Consider the following 22,201-nt stretch of genomic DNA (forward strand, 5'->3'; position numbering starts at 1 on the left):
TGGAAACCGGGAAAGTCGAAGGAAAATTTACGACAATCCTTCGGCAGCCGGTACGGAGCTGCTCCGTAAATCCCGAACCATATCGCGCTAAAGACAGCCAGAACATCCGGTGGGGGTTGATGTCCTGGCGGTGTCCGGATGTTTTTCCACCAACCGCCACAAACCGGGTGGGAACTGGGCCGCGTGTAGAAGAAAGTGTTTTATTTGCCGGCCTTCCTTTATAACGTCATTAACATCATTTTCACGACCTACTTTCGGTGCGTGCGCGCGCGCGAGTCCAATCAGCGTGGAAACAATGCAGCGTGAATTTGTGCACCGATTTGGCAATATTCCATTCGCTTTCGACAACCAGGGGAAGGTTCCGAAGAAGAAAAGCGGGAGTAAGGTAATTAGATCTTCGGGCAAAAAACAAACACTTCCGTTCGATTGGAGCAGATCGTTGGTTGATGTAATGGAGAGGTTATGCCGAGGGAAATGGGGTCATTCGCAGTCACTTTGATGTGCATTCTTGTCAATCGAACGAATAAACAAACATTGAATTGGTATAGGCTATTAAATACACCATGGTTCAATTACCACAATCTTTTCAAGTTGGAGTAGAAAAACATACAATTTCCATTCCTATAAATTGTTATTTTAACACGTTGACTGCCAACCTTTTTAGTACACTTTTTTAGTACACTCTTTTTTCATTAAATGTTTATATATAATTTAAAAAACTGACGGTTTTCTAAGGCTAAGCAAAGACTTAGGTTCCCAAAGAATTGATATGAAATATTACGACAATTTTCATGCTGCATTTTCATTCATTTATGCGACAAAAACTTTTTAGAACCAATGACAGCTAGCTATCAAAAACGATAGCCATGGCAGTCAACGTGTTAAACCTTGAACCACCTTGAATTCCATTTATAATTTTCCTCTTCTTTCTTTTCTTGCATCTTTATTTCTCCTTCATGCATTTTTTGTTTTCGTAATCAAGTGTTAACTTTTCATACAGCTGTCTTTGGTTTCTATGGTGGATAATTTAGTTACGTTCAACCTATTCTCGTTGAAATAATTGAAAAACGTAAAATTTCCATTCCAATAAACTGTTAATATGAAACATGAACCACCTTGAATTCAATTTATAATTTTCGTCTTCGACACTTCTTTCTTTTCCTGCATCTTTATTTCACCTTCATGCATTTTTTGTTTTCGTTATCAAGTGTTGACTTTTCATACAGCTGTCTTTGGTTTCTATGGTGAATAATTTAGTTACGTTCAACCTATTTTCGTTGAAATAATTGAAAAACGTTAAATTTCCAGTCCTATAAATTGCTAATATGAAACATGAACCACCTTGAATTCAATTTATAATTTTCGTTTTCGACGCTACTTTCTTTTCCTGCATCTTTATTTTACCTTCATGCATCTTTTGTTTTCGTTATCAAGTGTTAACTTAACATGCATTTGCCTTTGGTTTCTATGGAAAATAATTTAGTTACGTTCAAGCTACTGCAAGTTTTCATTTCCATGGAGTTGTTCTCGTTGCTATGGAGCTTCCTTTCGTTTCCATGGATTTACAGAATCCCATGATACTTGTTTGTTTTTTTTTTATCATCTAGTTATCTCGAAAACGTAATTGAAAGTGTTGTCTTAACAGATATACCAAGCAAAAACAAATCAAAATTACTAGAATTGCGATTTTTTCGACACTAAAATGATAAGAACAGCTGATTGTGATCAAAATCAACGAATGATATTAAATTGAACGAAATTACTGTCTCGATTGATAACTTTCGAGCTCTCTCTCTACCGGATGGACACCCGTGGAATGCCCGCACTGCATGTTTGACAAATTTACGATCCTCATCATCGCCGCACGCACGTCGAAGTTGGAGACCATCCGACGGCCCGATCTTGTACAAGCGTGCCTTTTCCCTTGTGCACGCCCAGCCGGACCGGAGCAAATGAATGTGACAGCAGCAATCTAGTAAATGTTTCACCTCCACTAGCCCCTTGTTCTAGTCCCACCTTCCCGCCCAGTTCTGCTATGTTTAATGATCCACCGACCGGGGGGGTGGTCCGACGCTAGAACGACGCGCTTTCGGGAAGATTGAAATACGAGAAGTGAAATCATTTGTCTTGGCGAACCTCCCAACAACACACACGCACACACACACACACAAACACGGGCGCGCGTTGGGAGTTGTTTGGCGGTAAATGTCCCAACATGACAGGGCGGCATGCTCGTCCAACGATCCTGCGGTACATTTTTCGGCTGATTTCGGTGTGGCAATTTAAATTCCCAACAAATAATTAGACACACACAGAAAAAATACTACCGACCACCTTCAACGCAATGTGTGTGTGTGTGTGTGTGCGGGGAAATTAATTACACCGTCCCACGCGTGACCGAATCCGTTTCCGTCCGGAAGCCAAACTCGGTGACAAGCGGGGAAAAAGGTGGGTGGGCGGGTGGTTTTTCACTTGAAAACAAGCGCAACCTTTTTTCCGCCTGCAACAAGATTAGCCACAAAATAGCTCCACGGTAAGAGATTACCTCAAGAGTGTGCACCACCAGTGTTGTCCGGAAACTGGTTGAGGAAAACAACGGAATTAGGAGACCGGGGGTGTATGGAACGCACGTTTTACGCACAGCCTCGTCGACCACCCGCAAATCAGGTCATCGTAAAACACGAAACACAAAAAACCGAGCCCGGTGGTGGGAAAACGGGAAACTAAAAGGGTTGTGAGGGCAATTCGATGGAAAACGGTATGTCCGAAGGCCGAAAGGCAATTCAAGTGGAGATTGGAAAAGAAAAGCCAACACGCGAGCAATCGTCGAACATACCGATCGAGGCATGCAACAGAAGCATAAAACTAGTCGATCGCCGTAGCAAAGAGAAAGGAAAAACTCCGAGAACACCCGGCAGGGGGAGGGACAAATATAAATGTATGTTATTATTTTTAGCATTACACAAAATATTAATAGTACTCGACACCGTTCCGATCCGGCAGAGCGGACTTGAGTTGAGGGTGGATGAGATCAATGGACGAGCGCGCGTGCTTTCCGTTGTTTCCCTTCCTCGATCCCCCGTCGCGTGCGTTGTTTGCTTCACGCGCTTGTGATTTTTCTCAAACGGAACTCTCAACCGCTGCGTGTCCGAAGTTTTTCTCCCCGTCCCCGCTGGGTGGGGATGGGTGTATGGGGGAGTGTGTGTTCCTTTGTTTTGCTTTCGATAATTTTACGCGTTTTAATGTTTTCCGTATGCGGGCGATCGTTTCTCACTCGCTCGCTCGCTCGCTCGCGGCGCAAGAAGATGCATACAACGCCTGGTGTTAGGTTTTTCCTTTTGGCAGCTATTTTTACTGATGCACGACACGCGTTTTCCCTCACTCCGATTCTTTCTCGTTCTTCTTCTTTTCTCTCCTGCTTCTTTTCCTACGGTTTCCACCATACTATATTCATCGTGATATTTTTCCCCCCATCTCAAAACTACAACCCCCTTTGGCCAACATACGCACTTGTATCCATCGTAATCCAACATGGCCCGCAGAGATTTCCTTTCCCGAAGCCTCAAAATGGGAACGTAATTCGGCGCCGAGGGTCCCCGAGCGGCGTGCAGATTGATTTAGCGGCGCGTGGCAACAACGAAACCCAACTCCCATACCCCCTTTTCCCTCGATTTTTCGAGACGGAATTGAATTTAAACCACCATCCAAAACGCCACTCGTGTCGCACCGGGCGAACCATATTTACAATAACGATCATCTCTGGGTGATCATTATTACGCGGCCTTCGGATGGCGTGTCTTTTTATCGCTCCTTTTTTTTCTCTCGCAGTTTGGGGTTAGATTTATGCGCACACTAACCGAAATTTACGACGGAAAGGGTGTGCACAACAATTGAGATTAATTCTGTTACGAACAGATTATCCGTCTCCGACTTGCCTGGGGCCAGTGACGTATGCGTTTTGTCCGCACGATTTATGACCTTTTTCGAGCGGTTTTCGGCTTACGCTCATTGTTTCTCTTTTTGCGCCGGAAAGTTGTCATAACAGAATATATCATTGGCTAGAGTTTTCACAGCGCCAAACCGGAATCGATGGAAGTAAAATGGAAAGGAAGCTAGAAAAACTGAAATACCTTTTATTTATTACTAACATTTATAGAGGCATTATTCTTTTCTGTTGATTGAAATGGACGCACATTTAATTTTTTTAAGGTATGAACCTATCGTTACCGAATACTAAGCCCGAAATATTCCATCTCAGAGCTTGTAGAATATGAAACAAACGCAATGTATGTGTCTGGGTCACAAGAAATGTTGATGACTTGGAAGAAATTTGTTCGGGGGGGTGGAAAAATGAGGTACAAACGTGCTAAACAATAACCGACGAGTACGACAAAATAAAATTCCTTTTACTGCATGATGATAATAATAAAAGGATTTTAACGGCCATTTTATATTGGCCGGTTTCAGTGGAACGAAATGACGTGTGATTTAATTTTTTTTGTTCGTTTTGGTTTGTGTTTCCCCCGGAGTTTCCATCGCGAAATGCCGTTTATGGTCAGCTGGCTGGCAATTGCATTCATTTTAAAATGAGCCCCCCCCCCCCCCCCCCCCCCCCATATACGGGGTGAAAGGTGGGGGAAATGGGAGCCATTTTCCATCCACCGTTTGGGCTAGCAGATAATTTTACAACGTAGCAAATTTTAACGGGATGCTTCACGAAGTGGCCAAAGTGGATGAGATGCAATCAGGCGAAATGGAAAGCCACAAAAAAATGATCTGTGAAATTAACATCGGCAATATCTCCATCAGCTGCCCGTTCGGAAAAGCACGACGAATGGAGGGCCATATTTCCCCTTGCAACAACTTCTTTCGAAGACGGACATTTAGTGAAGTAATAAACTCACGATGTTTACTATCGCAATACCAACTTAAATTCGCTCCCGAGGGGGAAAACGAACCAATTTCTTCCTTTTTTCCGAACCGCAGATCGGAGGAAAACCTACGAAACGAAGAAAATCACTGCTCGGTGCTCATAAAACGCATTTTCTCCTAACTCTTTTACAACAGTTTTCCCAGAGTGTCTTCGATGGCGATAGAGCTCCGAACAAAGTGGACGCCACGGAGTGAATTTCCGTGTGAGTGATTCGCCGGAAAGGGGGGTATCGAAAAGTGAAGAAGAAGAAAAGTTATCCCCCTCAACCACCGATGCGCCACCAGCTTTAAATATATCGACCACGACAATACACACACACACAAGGCTGATGGAAAGAGGGAGGGGAAAAGGATATGAAACAGATCCAGATTAGATTTATAGTGATTTGAATTTGACGAGCGGAAAAAATTAACACCATAACTCTCCATTTTCCCCCCCCCAAAAAAAAAAGGAAAAGTAAAAACGCTGGCCGAAAAATCTTCTCCGATAGATACACGGAAAACAAGTCGGAAAAGGGAACCGTCCCCGTTCGGAACATGTTGACCGGATAAGGCCACATGTCGCGGCTGCATGAGGCTGCGATGCGTACCGGCAGGAAAAATGAAATCGCTTCCCATGTGGCACGCGACACACGGAAAGTGGTTCCATCTCGAATGGGAAAAAAACTTCTGCCGCGCCAGAAGTGGTGGAAAAATCCAGTGTGATAAATTTTGTTTATGACTTTTCGAGTAGACACACACACACGCGCGCGCGCTCAGTTCGCTTTGGGGCTGCTGAACCTACATCCTTCCGATGTCGAGCACAACCCGTCGCTAAGGGTGAAACCGCCCGGAGGCGAGGTTTTTCCGGGCGGTAAAAATGGTCGAAAGAAATGTGGCAGAAAAGGTTTACAGGCCCATGGAATTTTGACGACATTTCATGTCGACGCCATGCCAACAGAAGGCCCATAATAACAACAACAAAAAACACACACGCTGAAAGGGAAAGAGGTTTAAGTCGGGTATCGCTACACATACATTAATACGGCGAACCACAGCATAATTCGAGCATATCTGTCGGAGCGAGCTTCCCACTTAACGGTAGCATAAACATTTTAACGTGCGCCGAACAGGTGCGGAAACCATGGCAAGCCCTCAATCGCGCCGGAAATGTTTTCCCTTTCCCCCCGCGATTCGTTTCGATCCGGGGGGCTTGTGTTTTTAATTTTTCCGGAAAATCCGTGGAAGCAACAACTAAGCGTCGCAGCGCCATAAATTATCCGCAGCAGCAACACCGCTTCCACCGTGCGTTGGGTGGGGATTTTCCGGGATCTCCGGAAGCAGCAGCGTGGTGTTGGTGTCATTCGCGACGATACTTCCTACATGACGAAGTACGTACGAAGTTTGGCCCGAGGAAAAATGGTGGCCCCCTTCAGTTCCAGTTTGTCAGCATTCCGACGTGCCTCCGACAGTTATTTATACCGCAAACAATCAGAATGGACACACGCACAACGGTACGCACATTTTCCCAGGTCGATCTGCTCCCGGAAAAACGGGGAAAATTTGTGTCTTGCCTGGTGGGGGTGTGATAATTAATAGCATACCAACATAGGTGGCATCGTCGTGCCGGTCGGAACCTTAGGAACCTTTCACTTTTCCACGACACACACGCTGACCGCCCACATGGAAAAGGCAGGCTCCCGAGGTGGGTCACTTTTCCGGGGCGGTCTGGATGTGATTTTTCATGCAAAGATTTCCCGATTTACCGGAGGCTGACGATCCGTTCGGTCAAGACACGAGTCTGCTGTTGAGTGTTAATTAAGCTGGAAAAACCTACACAACCACACAGATCGGATGTAGGGGGGAGGGGAGTTTTTCGCCGGGAATGACACTGAAAAATTACCTCCATCACCAGCCGAGGACGCCTTCGTATGTGTGTGTGCACCATTATCACATCATTTACACGTCTCGTGGGCTTTTTCCGCTTTCCACACAATAATCCGCAACCCACGCGTGGTACAAAACCGCCATTTTGTGAATCCATCAACCATTGATAGCTGGAAAATGAGGAAAATTTGACACAAATATTGGACCCTCATTTCCGGGAATCTCGTTTGCTTGTGTTCCAATTTAGGGGGGAAACCCATCACGGGAAAATTCAATTACTGCATTTCATTCATGGATGGGAAAACTATTTTAAGTATTCCCGTAAAGCATTTTTAATGGAAAGAAATTTCCTTCTTTAAAATCAATCTAATTTCCAAGTATGAAAAGTGCCCAAATTTAAATTATGATTTTTATTTCTTGGAAAGTTTCCTAGCGTAAAGCGGAACTTGATGGCTTCGAGAAAACAGGATTAAACATGTTAGGAGTAAATTATAATATTTTATAAAACCACCGCTTTGATCCTGCGCTCACTGTCGAGGACACTTTCCACCACAAAACACACACACACACAATTTTGCAAACAAAAGCCCAACACAAATGGGGCACCACCGAACCGAAGAGTGTGACACCGGAATCAAAGCCCGCGAAGGACAATTTTCGGCGGATATTAATGCCCCACTTCATTTGTATGCTAAACGTTTTTCCCGGCTGCGAACCTAATCAAATCGAAGCGATGCGGGACCCTGGGACTCCGGCACCGGTGTCATGAAATTTTAACGAACTCATGGCAAAAATGGCAACGACGATGCCGCTTTTCACTTAACGACAAGCACCATTACGAAAAGACTGTGTTCTTCGGGAAGAAACGACACGAACGGCTTGGAACGATTCTATTTGCATGAAGTTTTCCAGGCAATCCCTCATCCAACGAGATAGAGACGATGTGCTTTTATCGATGGTTAAGAGGAGGTATTTTTATTGTTTGTACGGAAGGCGACATTTCTTCAAATCGAACGATGATATGTTATGCTGGTGGTTCGGTTTGAATTGATTTTTAATGTTCTCCTTCTGATCGATTTTGCACCTTTTACCTTTAACGGGTTCTTGGAAGAGATTGGGTTTTTAAAGTATCTGTTCTTTAAGACTTTGTCTTTAAGTTTTCTAGACATTATTGAAGTAGTTTCAGTGGGAAAACAAAGCAAATATCAATAAGCAAATAGGATCAGGATCAGAACCGTTCTTTGTTTCGACAGATTTCCCACCCCCTGAGGGTTTAGATGACTGCAACCTATCGCTATCTCTGACTTCCTGGAATAATCTCTGAAGGATTCAAGGATGCACTTGGCAGCTCCTTCTTCCAACGAGTTAAACCTTCAAGTGGCCAGTCAGCCTTCCCCGGGTCTTCCAGATGCAACATCGATGGTCAACTGTTGGTAAGCAAAAACCCATTCAAGTGAAGTTGCAAATCCCCACGGGCTATTATTGAGTTATTGGGTAAATGCATCGGTTTACAAGAGGGGAAGGAAAATCTGTTCCCATCAGCAGCTTTGCGGCATCGATTCACCTGCCACAAACACTCACCGAAGCTCGGTTTGGTATTGTGGCGTTTACTTTCAACCCCTTTTACAGAACTTGTCGACCGCAAAAGACGAAGCAATTGCCCATTAATTAACGCCGGGGAAAACCGAAACCGGATCCTGCCTTTTAATGTGGTCACGCCTCGAGCACGTGACGCTGGAAGGGAATTCACTTGGGAAAATCTTCACCCCGCGGTGGGATGCGTGATCGGACTACATGTGCGAAAGAAATTGTCCATACCGTTTTCTCCCTCGGGTTGCGTTACCGATAAAAAGTTCCACCTTTGCTACCATCTGTGTGAAAGTGTGCTAATTAATTGCACTTCCCTCCCCTCGAAGCATGTTGGATTAATTAAAAAACAAACAACCATGCGTCTCCATCGTCCGGGTTTTGTTTTCCGCTGCAGGTGTTTGTACGGAACGTCGCTTTGTAGCTTTGAGAGAGAAAGAGACGGCCAAAAAGTACGTGCGAACAATAGGTTTGTTTATTGTTTCAGTCAGTGCTTAACGAGACCATATCCATCCAACCATTCCGCCACCTTCCAAGCTGGGGATTCGACCCCTTCGAACCCGCCCGCCCGTTTTCCCATTTTCCATCCGGGAAGTGGGGCGATTTTCCACCCACCCGAAATGATCCATCATGCAGGCTAAAAAGTACCAACCAATCTCAAACGACTGGCCAATTCGAGACACCCTCCTCCCCCTCTCCGCCCTCCCATTCCGTTAAGTTGTTTGGACAAAATTATCGAGAAAACAATTATTCAAGAGAACGTTTCTTTCGCGGGGGAAAAAAAGGAAAAAGGCGATCAACAAAACACGGACAACAACCGTGGCATGTTGGTTTGTTATTTTTAGTCCATTGTTTTGCTTCGAGAGAGCTATTTATTTTTTGCAAACTTCTCTCCCCCTTGGTGTGTGTGAGTGTGAGCAGGGGGGGGGGGGGGGGAGTTTTTATTCTCACCGCCGCTCTTGTTTCTCCTATGTCAAATGTTCCCCAACTTTTTCTCCGGAGGAGCCGGAAAAAGACAAAGGAGAAAAACGGAGGGGTTTGGGTGAAGGGGGAGGAAATTAAAGTGTAATAAAAACATCCCAAAATGTGTTGTTGTGAGGTGAAACGTTTCAACATACAAACGAGTGCGGAACGACGGATCGGTGCCATCTGGAGCAACGATCCTCGCGAAACCTCGACGGTAACGGAACGGAAGCAACGACGCTCCACGCAGTGGAGGGGAGGAGAAGGGTAAAGGGTATTGTAGGAAGCCGCGTGAAAACGACACGAGAAATGACATGTCCAAGATATTCATAACATGCTAATTTATTTTGATAAACATTAGTACGTACGAGCTGTTGGAGAACAGGTTTGGGAATTTTCTCGCGCGAACATACAGTTTTTCCCCGGCGATCGCGTGGGAAGGATTCCAAAATGTCCCCCGGTTCGTTTCACAGGACAGTTTATTTCCCTATTTTTTTTCTTCTTTCTAGCAATATGCAATATGCTTCCGTTCCACCTTACCAAGATAAATGCGCAACAGGTGGACATAAAACGTTCCATTTTGCCCGGTCGTCGTTCTTCTTCCGCGCCGAACCGGACACTCGGCTCGCTCGGCCTAGGGTCATTAAATTAGCTCCGGCGACTAATTCCATGCATTAAACGACTAACGTATGGGACGAAATGGGTGCACGCGTGCGCTGGAGATTAGTTTGAATTTATGTTTGAGAGTTAAAATGTTGGTTTGCAAACCATTCGCCGTCTAATCGCTGATATGGGATTGGGAAAAACAAAGCAATCCGTTCAGCATCTAACGGAACGGAAGTGAATTACAGGATAAATTAATCTGGTTCCCATGGAAACAGTATGCTTTGTAGAACATTCACAGCAAACTGGTTGTTAAGTCAAACCACAAGCGAAAACACTTTTTTCACCTACAAGAACAGATTGAGGAAGTAACAAACTTGTAGAGTGATTAAAGAACTTCACAAGGAAACCCATGTAAGGGAAAAAATGTAAAATGTTTTACTCTGTGGTTACGCAAGCACTGTTTGGTACACCAAAGCAAACGACTCTATCGTTAGGTTTTCCTAACGAACATCCTCCCGACTCCTTCCCAGGGAAACTTCCGTAAAACTACTTACATCCTGACAAGAGGGCCTGTGCCGAAATGAACTTTGCACAAGTTTTGTTTTTTACAGCCCGTACCTCAACCGTCCGTTTCTCCTGGTGGGTGGAGAGCGATGTTAATTTTCCAACTGATTTGATTCATCCACTGTTTTACCTTTTCTTTTTTTATTGCAGGATTTGCACCCGAGCCGGGAACCATGGAACCGAGTTGGACCAAATTCTTGTCACGAGTTTAGCTCCAATCTTTTCCGGTTGTAGCTCCTTCTTTCGTGTGCGGGGGTTGGTGGTGTAGCCTTCGAAGGAAAACCTCAGAAAAGAAGCCGTTCCTGCAGTCCTTTTGATGCGAGATGCAACATGCAACGGTAGTTCGCTACTCAGTTGTATTAAAAGTAACTTGGTAAAAGTTTTATTTTTTTCTCTCTCCATTTCCTTTATCATTTTTTTTTCTCTTTTTGCAACTTTCGTTTAATTTTTCTCTATAGACTTTTCACATCAACTGTGTAACATATGAACGACTCTGGTTCCAGTTTTTACTACACTCCAGCGCCGGATAGGACGACGTTATTTCGTGTGTAGGACTTTATCCATTAAGTGCACCAAGCATTGCTACATTTGTGAAAATTTTGACTGCTTTCCGTGGACTACTACAGCATCCATTTTTGTGATTCTTTTCAACTACAATCAGAAGTAAACTTCATTTCTGTTTCCGAGCGAAACAAATTAATGAAATAACCGAAAAACCAACTGCAAAAACATGAGAACCCTTCTATGCACAATTGGTCTTGCATTTTTCGTTACCCGTTCATGTCAATTGCAGGGAGCATAACGTTTAATTTCCTCTGGCTGTCATGTGTCGGCAGGGGTATGGAATAGGAATATTGTGGTACGCAAAATGCCAACATTTCCGTAGTTTATTTCCTGGCAAGGGAGAACAATCTCCTGGTAAAGACCGGTTGAATCCTTTGACTTTTCTCAAGGGTAAATTCTTGGAAGCACCTTGTACCGCCTACTTTGTTTCTATTTTCTAACAACCATTTATGATGGAAATCTTCCTCCAAAGAGTATATAAAAAGATTTGAAGATACCTGCAACCTTTCGATATGTAAAAGAAAGGAATGGTGCAAGGTCAGAAAAACTGATACAAGCTTTCTAACCACAAACCACATGGACAGGGCCTTTATTGTCCGGGACACGAGGAAATTATGGTGATCCCTCCCTAGCCACCTATCATTTTAAAAACAACTGAAAGATCCATAAAAGCTGAATGTGTATGAAAATGGTTCCTAGAATACACAGCAATAGCGATCGAAACACTTGTTTTGATTACATAGCATTTTCCAAACAAAACTATCGAACGCAAAGTGCAACACAGCGTTTTAGTTTGTGCAGCCGTGGAAAATCACTTAACAACGTGTACAATCAAAACACCCACCGCCTCCTCTCGCCCAACACGACTGTTGATGATGAAACAAACATCAATTCTATTGAGGTTTAAAACGTTTTAAATTGCTTCGTCCCGTGCCACCCGAGTGTCCATTTTGTGTTCATCTACAAATGCTTGTTGTTTCCTTCTTGTTTCCGCCTAGCGGAGCTTGTAACCGAGTTGATTTGCAACTTTCGAGAGGTGTGCCTTATTTAATTGCTACCATGGAACACGCTCGAAAGCACTTACACGCGCGATATGAACGAACTACATTGTTTTTGGACGCGACAGGAAAAAAACCCTTTCTGGTTACGGAACAGCTGGATAATTTTCAATTCATTTACTTTTATTTTCCCAACTAAAAGAAAACAAAAAAAACACACACATTGTCATACAACCTGTTGTACGGGGGGTGAAATCATCGTATGGTACTCGTGTTTAATTAAAAACGGTTTAAGAGCGTTTGATGAAATCGAGTTTCCACGCACGCCCACGCAAACGCGCGGGCATTTTCTTTTTTTCTCGCACACGAGTACCAATAATCGGTCTCGGACTGCTGGTCCGCTGGGTGAAGGTGAGGCGCTACCTCGTGCGCCACATTCACCGGCAAGTGTTCCTTTTTTCCGATCTCCCGCAGTTTTCCCGGGAGGCAATTTGGTTGGGATGAATGTGGTGTTCCTCCGAAATGTTGGACACGGCAGCGCTAAAACATCCAATAAAGAGCTGTGACGAGGCTTCAAGGTTGGCCATCCTGATGCTTGAACGTTGGGCATTGGCTTATTAAAATATATTTGATAAACTTTCTTCGTAAATTATTTTTTTTTATTTTAAATTCCATGTTTCTATTTTACAGCTTCACTAAGTTGAAAGATCGAATATTCATAAGATCGCAATTATGAGATGTCAAATCAAAAGTCTTCTTCCACAGACCACTACGCACAAGAACCACAGTGGGCTGGTTATGGACAGGTTGTAATTAAAACAGCTGAAAGAGAACAACAGACCGTACTTTTTCCCTCGACTTCCCAAAAGGTCATGGAAAATCGATCCAAAGAATACCTCCTGCACCGTTGCATTCGAGGTGGAAAAGTCGGCAGTGGGACGGAGTGGTAGCCGGACGCTTCACTTGACACTTCAGCAGCTCGATTCATCAAAACGGGCTTCCGACAGGTGTCGACAGGGTTTCGACTGCGCAATTTCCAAACACCTACGGGAGCCAAACCCCGTCCGGGAGTTCGGTTCTAATTCTGGTGCTTCAATTAATCTGTTACACATGAGCACTCCATGACCAACTCTCTCTCTCTCTCGCTCGTTCGTGCCGCCTTGGCGATCAAAACCAGCGCCGAAGAGCTCGGGCGTGGAAAACCAACTCCCCTCAACTCTCATCTCCACAATTTTCATTCACAAGAAAAACTATCCTATTCCAAACCAACCACGCAAAGTTCTCTCATTCATTAGCGGACCAGGTCGCGGCGGGCCGCAAAGCGAACGAAAAGCCAACAACCGGGAACGACGATGACGATGATTACCACGATCATCGTACCACACGCACACACACGCACCCTCTTCCTTTCGTCCCCGGCCAATCTCCCCTTTGATGGTGACGGGCATCGGGATATCTACCACGTGGAAGAGTGTTTGCATAACCACGCAGTAAGGGGGTAAATGACATAAATACGCTTATAAATACGCACTCACACACACACGCGGGGCAGGGGATTTCAATTCCGCCTTACCCGTCTCCTTTGCTCACGTGGAAAATGTCACCGATCGGTGCGAACGAAACGGCGATCCCTTGAAGACATGTCATCCCGTTGGGGGACGGGTTGAACGGGTTGAATGCAAGAATCAGCCGTTTGGGTGATGAAAATTATATCCCCCGTTTCCCAGTGCACCAGCGCACGCAAACCGACTCCTCCTCCCCCCGCCCCGTTTCTGCACGGTGGCCAGATCGGAGTAACGGCCGGATGTACAGATTTATAATTAGAAGTCATAACGGCAAGCACTCGCATCTCGAGACCCTACCAAAGGGTGAAGGGACTGAGGAGATCGTTCTGGGATCGGGAAAGGGTCGACTGCAATTGCGCTATGCCTTTGTCGAGCAGGAAGTGCTTAAATCAGGAAGTGTTCCTCATTCGCACCACTTATTGCTCGCACTTTACGCGCGGTCGATTCCGGAAAATGCAAACCGATGATATGGGGGAAGTCAAGTGCTGGCCAAGAAGGCGGGGTTTGTTAAAATTTAACGCCCAACTACTTTTTCCCGGGATGGCACTTTTACTCATATGTGGAAAACCTTGGAAGTTGCTAGCGGAACCGGGCTATAAAGCTAGAGGATGATTAAATTAAAAACTTGCTACCCGGATTGAGGAAACGCACAACAATCTCGATGAATAGTTAAGAAGAGAACAGCTTCAAGTTATGTTTTGCTGCAGCGTTAGGTCCTTCATGTGATACTTTTATACGCAGACATTATATTTTCCATTATACATTGTATTAACATAATTAACAATTAAAACGGGTATTGTCATTCATCCCACCAAAATGTAAATATTACATTGTCTAAATTCATCAAATATTCGACCCACGCAAAAGGAAAGCGAAATCGAACAAGCCGTCCCATAAATAATTAATCAAAACCATATTCACAGATCTACCAAACCAAAACCATCTGCTACCGCTCGGTTTTGATTGCCGTGCATTGATTTGAAAGGAAGAAAAAGAAATTTGGAAAATTCCTATCTCATCACGTAATGCCGGGGGTATGAAAAATGATCTCATGCAAATAAAAGAAAAAAGGACGAAACAAAGTCACGGAAGCAAATCGTTGAAAGTAGATCGAAATAAAAATCGAACCAGGCAGGAGGTATCATTTCGTCTCCGCCGTATACCTTATCGATCACGGAGGGGGGATGCTGTTTTTCCATCGATTCTAGTGGAATATTTGTCGAATCATATGAAAAGCATGTACTCATTTCTGCCACAAACCTCAGACACATAAATTTCGGCGTGTATAAAACGTGAAACCGGCACGCCAAAGCGAAAAGCGAACAATCGCAGTGCCAAATGTTGTCTGCCGCGGCCTGGCGTCACTTTTCTTTCCACCAAACACGTTGCCTAACCGTTGTGCGTGCGTTTGCTTGATTACGGGTTTGATTTATTAAATGGAATAATTTTCACCGCACCGCACACGCACTCGGAGACTTTAGACAATTTCGTGTCGGGTTTCGATTTTTTTGTTGTCTTCCGAAAAGAAACCTTCATCATCCGGGAACGATCAACGGGACGTGAATTGCAAAAACACAAATCATATCGAATGGCCCAAAGCCGAAGGATTTCTTAAAATACTGACTGAAAGGATGGGGAGATGAAATTTTGATCCACTGTTCTTTTTCTCTGCCACCGAAAGTAATAGTCCCTCGAGAAAAGAAAATGGAAAAGAAATCAAACCGCAGAAAATTTCACTAAAGGAGCAAACGAATAGGGGGAAAAAAATGGTGGAATGTGTGTGAAATATGATAAATTACTGTTTCCGTTTTGTCAACTCCGAGTGAGAAACAGAAGGGGAAAGTTGGAAGCTACACTGACACTGAATCCATCCTATTGGAGATTATGAACAGATTTTTCCATTTGGAAAATGAATTTTGTACTAACTTCTTTTCAACGTTGTCACCTTATCTTGCGGTAAATGTCAGTATGAAAACAGTCTTTCATCCTTAATTTGTATTAAAAAGTCAATTGGAAGAGAATATATTGAAAACATCTGGCATGTACATTGATTTTCCCTTCGTCAACAGAGGCACATTCGATACACATGGTTCAAAAGGGCCGTTACGCTTCGATTCACCGAACAGAGACGACTGGGCGTAACTAGGGCAACCGGATGGATACCGACGGGCAAGCAATATTTGACAGCATCGAATTAGTTGGTGATTGATAGGAGCGGAATAAAATCTACCGCTTGTGGTCCAGCGGTCTCTAATAATATCCCACGAACGCTCTAGGAGAGCTGAGCTAAACCGATGCGGGATTACCTCTGGCAACATCCTATTATGTGCCCTTGAATGATGTAGGTTTATCGGTGCCGACTCGTACTCAGATTTCACAATTACATCACGCTTCAAGATTCCGTCGTAACATTATTTGTTACGGGATGACGAAAAGCTATAAAACTGGTTTGCAATTTCGCCAGACCCGTGCATTGCCGATCGAATCGAATCGAATCGGGTCAATCGGGAACGCTTCGGCGGTTGAATCGATGAAAACTTGACCGACCACCAGAAGAACACGACTGAGGCGAGGTGGAAAAATATCCTACCGGATCACTCGGACCTGCCGTTCGCTTTGGGGCGAAAACGTGTTTGCCTAAATTTAACACACAGTGTAAACATACTTTTTCCTGGCAACACATAAAACACGACCGGATCCGGCCAACGAGTGCCTGTCAACCGGCGCAACACATTCGCTCGATTTCGACTAATACCGCCGAATATTCGACTGCGGCCAGCGGAGCAATACAAAATAGAAGCTGACGAGAGATGGTCTCGACGACGCCGTGCTGCTCACAGCTCTGCTTTTCACCTTTCATCGCTTTCCATTTGCCGAAGACTACGCTGTGAATACAAAAGGGAAGAATACAGAAACGTTGGCAGTAAATGTCAGTCCCGAAGCCCCCGGCCCCCGGGGGGCCAACCAAATGACTTCATTTATCTCACATAACACCACAGCAATCATCATCAAATTCAATAATCGCTTACGTGTAGATAAACCTCATCGAGAGGAAACACACCAACAGGGTGAAGGCGAGGATCATCCGCATCTCTTGTTGGGCTGCATGGTGGCCATGGTTTAGGAAAAGGAAGTTTCCAAGGAATCGTCCCACCAACCCGGCAACCTTTTTCGGCCATTTGGGTGTCATTCACGGGTCCATTAAGTGTGTCACTTTAGGATGTCGACCGGCTCCTTTGCCACGGGATTCGGCCGAAGAAACCCCAGGACACATTAAATATGCATAAAATCTCGTACACGAGCAAAGGCTTTTGCGTTTATGTTTCCTTTCTTCTCTCTCTATGTCCCAAGTTGTTGTCCATTTCTTGCGGGGAAATATATTGATGCTGTTATCATAACAATATTTTAAAACTCAAGCTAGCATCAGGTTGGGTTTAACAAGACACTCTTGGATTTTCTAAATGTCCAATCACTGTACATTTCTAAAAACTTTGTCTGCGTATTGTATGCAATAATTTAAACTGATTTTATCAATGGACAGCTATGTTTATGCCTGTTGGAAGGAACAATTAATTTGTTTTCTCATGCATCGCATTTTATCACTCTATACGTTTCTCCTAGGCATTTTTATGTACAGATTGATTTTAGGAATGATTGATTGATTTACTCTCCTTTGTCGGATGTAATGAGAGCAATAAGCTTTACAGCACGGCTCGCCCCAAATGGGCTGTGAAAGCCATCGTAAATTACTCCGGGAACATCATGAGGAATGTCTTCCCCTTTTATGTCTACCACAAGATCTTAAGGGACTCAATAAGACTGTTGTTGCTGCTTATGCGCACCGCCTCCCGAGAAAATCTCTCGTCCGAGTCAGACGCGCTGCGAGAAGAGCCGAGGGACGTAAAATGACTGCTTCCACCCGATGCCACATGCACGGCGGCCGTTAGACATAACAATAACATTTACAGGAATTCTAAGCTATTTCTAGCGGACGAAGAGGAGAAGAGGACGGGCGTCGTAAAAGCAAATGTAACGGCCCATGGCTCCCGGGAGACGGGGACTCGCTGTGCCGCACGACAGGTCCCCGAACGAGCGATGCAGAGAGCCCATGCCGACGACTTGGGAGTGGACAACAAGATGTTCAGGGTGCCAGCTAGTGTGACAGTTTTATAGGAATTTCTCACATTCTTTCCTTCCCCAAATCTTTCTTCCACAGAATTATGCCGAAACCAACCACCGGGAAGGAATTCGAACAGATGATGATCACTAGCCTCGTGGTGACTTTGAGCGGTGGCACGATCAGCTCGGCCGCCGGGCACGTGCAAGTAAATTTATGCCGTTTGATGTATGACTGCCGGCGCGATGAGCCCAAGATCCCCGAAAGAATTCGTAAATACGGTTGATTTATATGGTGCTTTAATGAGGTGCCATCTGTATCACTGTTCAGTTTGATTAAGAATGACAACATCATGCGACATACGAGTAAAATATTACCGATATCTGATTCCTTCGAGGAAGAACGTTGAGTGCATATGATAATTTTCTAAATGCTTTCGTTTAGGACTTGCAGACGATTTGTCTTTTCCTGCTTACTGCCGGTAGCATTTGATAACTTTCGACAGCAATCAGAAAAAGGCGCCTCGCCTCGAGAGAATACAACGTTTACGCGTCGCTGTGATATCGACAATAATTTGACCATTGAGAAATTAATATATTGTTAAGCATTCGAAATTCCCGTAATAGAGATAAAGATTGGTTTATTTTACTCACATGTGTAATGTTTAGTTTACCCAGCCGGTTGCGTTAGAGAGCCTCAAAATATATCACATCACTCAAGCTGTGACGCTCGGAGGTTCATCGAACTCCGGATACATTTCTGCCAGCAAAATGTCGAACAAACAGTACATCAGATGTTTGTTCAGTACCGGTGACTGCAGTACATCGGCCAAGTTTCCCAATCCTCCGCGCAAATCTTCCAGCCGCTTGCGAGCCTCCTGCTGCCGTTTCAACAGCGTTGCCGGAGTCGGTTCCGGCTGCTTACGCAAGAAGACATGCTCCCGGAGGAGATTAATGAGAAACGCTAGGCGACTTTCCTTAAGGCCTGCTCGGATGAGTTTCACCGTAAGCGAATTTATCAACGTATCGACCGATTTGCGTGACACGCAACAAAATGCCAAAGCTAAGCGGACGATGATGAAGGGAGCGTTAAGAACTTTTACCACTGAAAATAAAATATGAAAAGAAATATCTGTGTTATGTGTTCCGATTGCGGTTTTTGTTCATTTCTTCAACATACGCAACTTACAGATGTACACGAAACATTGCGAAGGACCTCGGACGCTATGTGAGAGCAGCGATGTGGTGTGAGTATTTTTGGAAGCTTTCTTCAGCTCAAAAAGATCGCCAAAAACCACACTGTGTCCGGGTACTCGGAGCTTCTTCTTAACCGGTTCCTTTTCGAGTACAACATCTTCACCGATATCCGGGCTAAAGGTAGTATAAACAATCTTTAAATAAAAAGGCCCCATCCATTGTGCACTACCAAACGCCTTACCTTTGCTCAATGGAATGCATAAACGTGGCCATGAACGCGTCCAAACTTTGGCCTTTCTCTTTGCGTAGCTTCTGCGTTACCGAGCTGTAAATATTGTTGCTCGGCAACGAGTGAGCATCGTTCAACGCATCCCAAACGGTCGGGGCCTCTGTCGCTTCGATAGGTGCACCATCAACGGCACCCCTAATCACTTCCTTAAATTTGGTGCTGAGTTTTGTACCTGATCCGCTTGACCCATCGTTTCCTCTGCAAAAAAAAGAGAAGCAACACTATAGTTTCTTGTTCTAGCACCTTTACCAGTCGGTTGGTTTACTTCTTTTCGGAGTTGTCTCTGATCTCCCGTCCACCGTAGACCAGTTCAAAGTATTCAGATGTCTTGCTGAACTGTTTAACCCATTTTTCTTCCAGTTTTAATCGGACCCGTTCGTGCGCTTCCGTTAACGTGGTCACGGGCGTGTTCGAGTTATCGGTCGCCTGTACCATAACCTGGTACATGTTGAACAACTTTTCTGACTGCTGGTGCAGTGACGAAAGTTTTGTCGGATCCGTTGTAATGTGAGGATCTTCCAACTCTTTGTTGAGAGTATCTGTAAAAATAAATAGTGAGTGGAAGCAAAAACAAAATCACGTTTCAATGACTTACCAACATCTAAATAGAAACGCAGTAACTCCACCGATCCTTCTTTGATGAGAAACTGCATAAAATAGTACAGCTTGTCCTGGTCCTGCCACAAGCTTTCTTGGGGAATGGTTACTTCCACGCCACACTCCACCTTGCGCAAACTGCGACCCACAAAATCATGGAGTATATAAACCGGACCATCCTGACCCTTCTGGGTGGACGATGGCTCAGTGGGTCGAGAAACATCCTTCGACCGTTTGTCCGTAGCAATTATGATTAGAAGATTGATGAGGTTAGGATCCGCAATGACGTCCATTATTGGAAGCAGCACCCAAAACGTTAGAAGCTCTTTGATCAAGTTGAAAAAAATCTTACAACCCGTATTATCCGGTGTGCAAAGTCGCGGAATCAAAACTTTGGCCACACCCCGCAGATAGTTTAATTCTGACGCACGGTTAAGCACCGCCGGATGGATGGGGTACTCGTCGATAACGAACGTTTTTGCCAGCTTGTCCATCGGAACACGATCGACGAGCAGCATCTTGGCAATGATTTCGTAGTGTATGAACACGGTCGGAAGCATTCGGTTCATGATCACTCCGGGAGCATCGATTTCCTTCGCTCGCAGCAGCAGCCGGCACAGTGCGTCCCGAAGGTTCGACTTCAGGTGATACAAAAACTCCTCATCCGGTGTTACCTGATTGTACCAGCTTCGAATGAAGTTGTCCAATATGTGGGTAAAGAATTTGTCCACCGCATCGTCCAGCGAGCGTTCGATGAGAAACCCTTTCCACGGCTCAGGCACGAGTACTTTGCGGTTGTGCCTTGGGCATCGCTCATTGCCACATACATCACATTCGAAACGGTGTGGGCCATTCTACGAAAAAAAAAACAATAATAGAAATACATAACTTTCTATATGTTGCAATTTCTGAGTGCGTGTGCATACGTACGTAATCTTTGAATCCAAAGAAATCCTTTATTTTTTGTATATACCTTCCACAGGTTTCCTTGTGATTGAGAACAAACACTGCCGCCACACAACCATTGACAAAAAATAACAGAATCGTCAGGCCAATAATGGAGCTGCGGGGAAATTGTTCAGTTGATTGATGGTCAAGAAAGCAAAGCATGCAAATGCTACTTACCTCAAATAAAGCGTGCAGATAAGCGAAAGCACCACCACGAATGCTGCCACTACACGAGCGATGTCATCTTGGTAGAATTTGGAAAGCACCTCTTTCACATGATAAAACAACATACTAATCTACTCTTTGAGCAATCGTGGGGTTTTGAGATGAAACTCCAAACTTAACTGTGCTGCGCTGTGCTTCCTAATAAATAGTAAACAAATTTAATCAATTTCAACCTTCTTGACGTTTCTTTGTTTTCTTGCCACATGCCTTGACAACTCGGTCAGCTGTTGCTGGGAGATTTAAATCTGTTGACAAACAAACTAAACTTGGATGATATTTATTTTATGATTAAAGAAATATTCTAAGCTATTCAGAAAGTAGTTAGTGTATCAAAAACCGATTTATTCTAGTACTTTTCAACCTTTCCTTTGACAATCTTCACGGCTTCGACAGGACGATCGTTTTTATCGGTTTCCACAAGTCCTATCCGCTTCACTGCTTGCATGCCGGAGTGCACACGACCGAATATTGTATGCTTTCCATCAAGCCATTGCGTCGGCCCGAGCGTTATGAAGAACTGCGATCCGTTGGTGTCGGGTCCGGAGTTTGCCATCGAAACTATCCCCGCGCCGGTATGCTTCAGATCGGAATGTATTTCATCGGCAAACGTTGCCCCATAGATCGACTGTCCGCCACGGCCGGTACCGGTAGGATCACCCCCTTGTACCATGAAGTCACGTATGATGCGATGGAACTGTGTTCCATTGTAGTACCCTCGTCTTGCTAATTCGGCAAAGTTTCTACAGGTATTTGGTGCATGCTTCCAGTAAAGCTCGATCGTTATTTCACCCATTCTGTGGAGGAGATACGTTTTGGGTAAAAATGGTCAATGGAAAGTGCGGTCCGTGGACAACTTACGTGGTCTCAAATGCGACAAAATGTGGCTGCCACAGTTTGTCAGGTATTCCACCGGCATTAGTTGATTGTATAGCCAACATTTTGTAGAAATAGAAACTTTCTTCGCGATCAGAAGCAACGCGAGTTTTCCAAACTTTCGAAGGACGTAAACATGGCAACTGTCAGAATTCGACTGTCAAATTTATAGCCAGGGGGCTACTCAATGGTCGGCGATTTAAATTCTGAAAATACGCCGTAAACATTCTAATTTTACTATGAATAATGTTAAACAACGTTATAATATTTTAGCAATCATATTTTGGTGCGAAAAAAATAGTTTTTCAAAA

General features: G+C 44.4%; 2 protein-coding genes across 2 annotated transcripts; both read right to left on the reverse strand.

Moving 5' to 3' along the window:
- Window positions 1-18,370: 18,370 nt before the first annotated feature.
- Window positions 18,371-21,103, reverse strand: LOC131272695 (sorting nexin-14-like). Its single transcript, XM_058274523.1, has 7 exons — window positions 20,970-21,103; window positions 20,775-20,907; window positions 19,843-20,698; window positions 19,513-19,786; window positions 19,200-19,445; window positions 18,951-19,132; window positions 18,371-18,866 (listed from the first exon to the last, which is right to left on the reverse strand). The coding sequence occupies exons 1-7, from the start codon at window positions 21,080-21,082 to the stop codon at window positions 18,478-18,480; spliced, it is 2,193 nt and encodes a 730-aa protein (XP_058130506.1). The 5' UTR covers window positions 21,083-21,103; the 3' UTR covers window positions 18,371-18,477.
- Window positions 21,104-21,338: 235 nt separating this feature from the next.
- Window positions 21,339-22,033, reverse strand: LOC131271445 (peptidyl-prolyl cis-trans isomerase-like 1). The gene is made up of 2 exons (XM_058272878.1): window positions 21,876-22,033; window positions 21,339-21,811 (listed from the first exon to the last, which is right to left on the reverse strand). Exons 1-2 carry the CDS (start codon window positions 21,953-21,955, stop codon window positions 21,364-21,366), a joined length of 528 nt encoding a protein of 175 aa, XP_058128861.1. The 5' UTR covers window positions 21,956-22,033; the 3' UTR covers window positions 21,339-21,363.
- Window positions 22,034-22,201: the final 168 nt, after the last annotated feature.

Source organism: Anopheles coustani, chromosome 3, assembly GCF_943734705.1.
Source record: "Anopheles coustani chromosome 3, idAnoCousDA_361_x.2, whole genome shotgun sequence".
NCBI classification, from domain to species: Eukaryota; Metazoa; Arthropoda; class Insecta; order Diptera; family Culicidae; genus Anopheles; species Anopheles coustani.